This window comes from Carcharhinus amblyrhynchos, chromosome 9, assembly GCF_965287045.1.
Source record: "Carcharhinus amblyrhynchos chromosome 9, sCarAmb.v2.hapA, whole genome shotgun sequence".
Lineage (NCBI taxonomy): Eukaryota > Metazoa > Chordata > Chondrichthyes > Carcharhiniformes > Carcharhinidae > Carcharhinus > Carcharhinus amblyrhynchos.
The window spans coordinates 70,109,041-70,115,699 of NC_137332.1; the positions used below are offsets into that span (position 1 = coordinate 70,109,041).

The window sequence follows — 6,659 nt, forward strand, 5'->3', positions numbered from 1 at the left end:
TCTACAAGGCTGCTAGTCTAATTAACCTGGAAGATATAATGATAATGGTTCAGAACTCACAGCAATCGATCTTTATCAATCAGTTTACAACATGCCTAGACATGAGGTGAGGAAATTCCCCAGTTATCGAACACTTTGCTCCTTAATGTTAAAAAAGCACCCATCTAACAAAAATTAGTTTTGATAAACTCATTGACATTTTTTAGTATTTCAATTTTAAATGTTAGATCTATATTTGAATCATGTTGAGAGATTTTCTTTCCCTTAAGTAGCCCCTGATGAGTCACGCACCATATTTTGTGTACGGGTGGGAGGAAGTGGTGCAAATCTCCTACATAATTAAACATCTTTGTTTGTAACAGGAAACGCCAAATAGCGGAACTAGGCTTCTAGATGTGATCTTGCAACAAATAGAACAAAGATATTGTTCTCAGAGAATGAGTGACAGTGTTAAATGTTAAACATAAACAGTCCTCACCGCCGTGGACATATAGAAAATATCCAATGCATGTTCAAACAGGTTGTTAAAAATCTAGCAGGGGATATAAAAAGGACAAAAGGTGGCATGTTTAGACTTTCACCACCAAGCCCACTTTGATTGGGTGGAAACATATTTGACAGCTTTCCATGAGACCGGAGGAGGAAGAACTGATTGGGTCTTATTATATAAAGAAAGGAAACTCCTACACAGGGTGAGACAGCAGTTGCACATCTGACGGACAGGAGACCAGTGAATTGTTCTATACTCAGCTGAAGAAAGGAGGTCCGGAAATTACAGGCTACAACCGGCACTCTGGTCACTTTGGACTGACCATGGAACCTGAGTATCGCTATCCGAAAGTCTACACTGTGGGCAGTAATCCAGACCTGGCCTGTTATCCAACAGCTTCTGTGCACCCAATCATGGTGCCAACACTGAAGAAAGAAAAGAAGGATTGGCAGAAAGTGTGCACTATCATGATTCTGATCCTGATGTTCATAATATTGGCAAGCCTGATGCTGGGCGCCTCCTACTTGTACCAACTCCATGAGAAACTCGACAAAATAAAACAGGTATGTGCTTTTCCCCAAACTGGACGGGAAGCTTTTGAGAACTCAAAATTGGAATTTTGAAAACAAATTATTCTTTTTCTTGTTTTGTTCAGGTTCAGGAGGGTGTTGAAGGTAAACAAGAAAAGATTGTTGGTGAGTACTTAGTTGGCTTAATTTTCATGTAATTACAGAATATCTCAATTCTTAATGCTTCAACTCTGGACATTGCCCACTGAGAAAGAGAAAGACTCCATCCAACTTTATGCTCAGTGCTCCAGAAAGAAGCAGCAATATTCAGGGAGCAAAAAGCGACAATGTGAAATGATTACACACAAATTGGCATCAAAGGGAGTGACAATGAGTAGCAAATATAACAAGGTGGCACAACCAAATGATAAACTAGTGCTGAACTTTATCACATTGCAGAATAAACTGGGCTGTGAAATCAAATTCGTTTTCTTGCATCCAATATTTGAGCAAAAACCACTTTGAACTCAGACATTGGTTTGGGTTAAGTGGTTGTCCCCAGTGGTATAGCCGTCTACATGTTTTATGATACAATCATTCTGAATGATTAGTAAAAGTAAACCTGATTAAATCAAGACCAAAGCTTTAATTTGTTTCCTGTGCGATGGATTGTGTCTGTGGCTAATTACTATACATCTCTTTTAGGACCTCCTGTAACCAACAAGCCAACTCAGATTGTTGCTCACCTCACAGGTTAGTGATATCCCGAGGATATGGGATAGGGGTGGTGGGGTGGGTGAGAATGAACGGAGGTAATACAATGATCAAATACTGAGTTATAAAAAGGAAAATCAATGTAAGCTATAAAAAGAGGGCACCAAATGAGAAGAAAAACATTGAAGAAAAGGGCAGAATTTTCACCTGCAAATAGGGCTAAGAGTGGGCACCGCCTGCTGACATAAAGATTTGCTAACACTATTCTGCCCCTCAGGTATTTTCCTGGAAGTGACATTGATGTTGGAAGGGTACAAGTGGGGCACAACCTGTTAAAGCCAATTATATATGTGATTTGTTAGCAGCAGACCGGTGGATCAGGCCTCCAGATAGGTATTAAGGTTTTCTTAACCTGCCTGGCTATAGCTGTGGCCACAAGCCACCCTGTGCAACATTCCCAACAATTTATTTTCAAGTTTTAAAAGCCCCTGAGAGGTTAGCTCAGGGTGGGAAGCTCCCTCACTCTCCCTTACCTGCAAAAGCAGGCTGTGGCCTCCTCCGAACTGGGTGGCCTAGTACAGGCAATCTGGCTTTGGGAACCCACCCAGTCTTAATTGGATGATGGGCCCATCCCCCGACCACTAACTGGCCAAGTCGGGGGGCACAAAATCACTGATGGGCTTCACTGCTTCCCACATATTGGTCGAAATTTGGTGGAGGCGACAGAGGACTTGGCTGCCAGCTGGACCGTGGGTGAGATCCCCTTGCCATCTCCTGAAGACATACCCGCCACCGCATCTTGTGCCACTCAGGAACTCGATAGGCCACGTATGTCTGACTGCCTTTGAATGAAGGATGCCTCCATCTCCAACCCCCTTCCTCCCGCCACCCAGGGAGTGCACACACAAACATGCCACGGTTTACCCGTCAAGCTCCCTGCAAAGTGGGTCCCTCCACTTGTAGCGAGGCTAATACCAGTAGTGGCAGAACAAAGAACTTATGTGGGCACTTATGCTCAATTAATGTGGGCAAGAAGGCCATCCACGGGCCTTCTCCTCACCAACTTAATTGGGGTGAAGGCAGGAAGGTGGCAGGCTCCTCACCTGTCATCTCCCGCTTGGCTAAATGCCCTCCGCAGCTGCCCCCCTCCCCCACCATCAACCTCACCATTGGAGGGGAAAGCCCAAGATACCAGCAAGTGTGTGGTCGTGACCCGCATTTGATTCTGACCAAAATACAAAGGCCGGAGTTCTCCCAAAAAATTCGAAGTACCCAACGTGAGGATTAAATCCTACCTTTTGTTTAATGCATGCACAATGGTCCCACATCGGTGGCATCCCAATCACTGGTGAGCCCTGCAATCCCTCCCATTGCTGGCCTTCTGACCCCCTACCTCCCAATTGCTGGCCTCCCAGACCTCCCTGGGCACGCCTCAATGTTCAACCCCCCACTCGTCCTACTCCCCCCACTTCCCCCACCATGGCCAGCCCCTATCTCCCTGACACCCCACCTGGAAGTCCCAAGCCACCCACCCGCTAGCAGTCCCGACCCACTCCCAGCCTCGATTGTCCTCTCCTGGCCACCGTTCTGATCCTCTTACAGAATGGCAGTGGGTCCTCCCACCCCCCCATTGATCGCCCCTCCCAATAGGCCCTACCCTCTTGGCACAGCCTGGTGCCCAGTGGGCAATGCAATGGTGCCCCTTGGACAATGCTAGTTTGCCACTTGGGCAGTGCCAGGGTGCAAGGCTGGCACTGCCCAAGGGGCACCCTTTCTTTAGCCCCAACCTCCCGGGGGGCCTCAATGGCCTCTGTTCCCTCCAGCAGTGTTGGCCGCCTGTTACCCTGTTAGAGGGGAGCAGGAGTAAACCCTGCTGGAGTGAACCATCCTTGGCGGGTGGGGTGGCGGGGGGGGATAGTGGGGAGATGCTAGCAGTCTCAAAGTCTTCTAATTATATGCAAATACTAATTCCAATATTGAAATCAGCTCCGCCAGAAATTGGCGCAGAACTGATAACACTGGAAATCTTAATGGAGGAGACCCATGGAGGCCGTGACACCCGGGGAAGGCTGTAAAATGAACAGTGGGCTGGGAGAATCACCCCCAAAATGTTGTCCTGTGTCAATTCAATCAGACATGTACCCGCCTCCGGGCTGCAATTTTGTGGAAGCGACCGCAGGGCAGAATTTTACCACCCAGGGGACAGTGAACTGGGAGTCGGTAAAATACTGTGGAGCCACATGGGGGATGCTGCCTTTTCATTGGAGTATTTTCCCAGTGGCTAGACCAGTTGCAGAGCGGCTGCCCGCTCCAAGGAGGCGGGGAGCCAACTCCCAAACTGGTAGGCCCAGTTTACAGGGTCGTTGACATCTTGCTGATGGCAAAGGGAGCAACCCTCCTCACCCCTGACCCCATGCCATGCATGGGGACCATCCCAGCTTAATGGGGGTGGCTTCACTCCAAAGAGGCAGTCCCTGATATACACATTGGGGTTTCTCCTCTGGCCTTGGCCCCTTGATTTTTCCATTTTCTTTATATTTATTGTCGGAGGTCTCCTGTCTCAGCAGCGCTCTCCTCTCTTGGTGCTGCTGCATCAGGGGCCCACCCACCATCCTTAATTGCATGGTTGGCTTCCAGTGACCATTTTGGAGTCTGCGCAGTGGTAAGATTGTGGAATTGACCCCGGCGCTGGCAACTAAGTGAGGTGCTCGGGACCCACCTTCACCCTGCATGCAGACTAAAACTCTAAAAGGCAAGGCAGCACCACCATTTAAATGAGATGTTAGGCCATGGTTCGAATACATCTCTTCTGTTGGTTCAAGTGAAATTAAATATAGTGATTTTTTTTTAAAAAGAAAACTGGAAGCTCCTTCTGATGTCTGGGTCAGTTGTCCAATGGCACCAAAAACAGGCAGTTGCTTGTGGGACATTGATAAGACAAGATGGCTGCCTTGTCGACTAACATGACAACAGAAACAAAAAACCGGACTTGCTTACCTACAGTACCTGGATCATTATAACATTAAAAATGATGTAAAAATGTAAAATTATTAATTAAAGCAGACAAATGGGCTTAAAAATAGGCTAAACAGTTCAGAAAACGAAAAATGATAAAGCTGAAGGAAGAAGTTTTAACATTATAGGTCTATAAAATGGATATAAGTGTAATTCTTTACATAGACTTAATTTTGTAATAAAGTTAGTTAAGAATCTTTCAGCCATATACTGTATTGCACTCATTTGTACTGACTCTCAGTATTTTATTTTCAATGATTATCTCACAGGAATGAATGTCACTAAGAGTTCCACAACACTCGTGTGGGAGGATAAAATTGGCGTTGCCTTTACCCAAGGAATAACTTACAACGGCGGAGCACTGATCATTAACGAAGCTGGATTCTACCTTATTTACACCAAAGTCTACTTCCGAGGGCAGCAGTGCCAATCAGACTTGTTAGTTCAACATACTGTGTTTAAGCGGACTAAACTTTATCCTGTCGGTATTGAATTAATGAAAACCAGGAACAACATTAATTGTTTTTGGATTGATAAAGAATGGTCAAAAGACAGCTTTCAATCAGGAATATTCAACTTATCGAAAGGTGATCACATTTATGTGAGTGTGTCAAATCCGGCCTTAGTTAACTTTGAAGAGTTTAACACATTTTTTGGACTGCATAAGCTTTAATTTGCATTTTTGATGCATGTTCTCATTCTCTATGGTTCAATGACTTATGGACCTAAGTAATTTATTTTCTATATTAGAGAGTATAATTAAATAATGTCTTAAACAAGCTTACAGTCGAACTGATTGAACAGATATTGAGAGGCATGTGAGAGTGGGTGAGAACGATTCTCCCAAAGAAGGTTTACAGTTGTACAGCAGTATTGATGTATAATAAACAAATTGGAATTTGATTCCATCATATTCAGAGTCTCCTTACATTGGGTTTGATTATGACTACATAAAGTTTTACCTTTTGTTGCATAGAGAATGAATGAGGTTTCTGATAGCTATCACGTTGTGATTGTTATTTGCCGACAATGTAAGCTGGAACAATGAAATCCAGTGGATTGTTTATTTGATCTCTTGTGTTTAGAGGTCGAGGGCACAAATTTCAAATCTGCAGCCTCTGTTTTCTCAGTGCTATGGGTGCCATTTTGTGCAGTGAGAGTGTTAGTGCTGGAGCTGGTCATGTGTACCAGGAGAACACGGTGCAACAGAGCTCGACATCAATCAGTGCGTAATATTTTCTTGGTATCAGTTATACCCTTTATTAACCTCACATGGATGGACAGATGTTGACCAGCAAGGAAGAACCACACCTCAGCACCAGTTAATTCGTCATGCTTTGTTACTGCTGGTTCTTGCTGAGCTACAAAAAGTATTTGGTAGTTTGTACTGTTAGCTAAAGTTGATGAACTCGGAGGGAGTGATATGACGTGGTGAAGGCCTTGGTGCTCACTTCAACATACTTCTTCTCACAGTACCTGCTCTCTGTCATTGTCACAGTAGTTTCTATCTCTCTTTGACCTGTAGCACGATGGGGAGTTTGAGCAGACGCAACACCAAGTAAGACAAGCTGCTTGAAGATGCAGAAGGAGTACAGGAGTGGGTTCTTAGCAGGAATGTCTTCAGGGAGCAATTTTCTTACCTTAAGCTCAATGAGGAAGAGTGTATGAAACATTTACATTTTACAAAGGAAGAGTGTACTGAAGTCAGCCACCTGTTCCAGTCTCAGTGTGCAGTGTGAGGGGCATTGCCCATCACTGCATTACCGTGAACCTCTTTGTGTTAGAATCCTTCCAACTGGAGCAAGCAACATCACATCCAGTTGATGCTCTTAATTGTTAGGAGTATAGAGTACATTATATGCTCTCTTTCCAGAAAGAGATAGGTGGGACAAGCATGTGGTGTCGATATGATAGCAAGATTTCCCCTCGTG

At 44.9% G+C, this 6,659-nt stretch overlaps 1 protein-coding gene across 1 annotated transcript; it reads left to right on the forward strand.

Annotated features, from left to right (window-relative positions):
* The first annotated feature begins 454 nt into the window (after positions 1-454).
* LOC145348407 (tumor necrosis factor ligand superfamily member 6-like) lies at positions 455-5,631 on the forward strand. The gene is made up of 4 exons (XM_080196628.1): positions 455-1,053; positions 1,146-1,185; positions 1,705-1,752; positions 4,998-5,631. The coding sequence occupies exons 1-4, from the start codon at positions 814-816 to the stop codon at positions 5,399-5,401; spliced, it is 732 nt and encodes a 243-aa protein (XP_080052754.1). The 5' UTR covers positions 455-813; the 3' UTR covers positions 5,402-5,631.
* Positions 5,632-6,659: the final 1,028 nt, after the last annotated feature.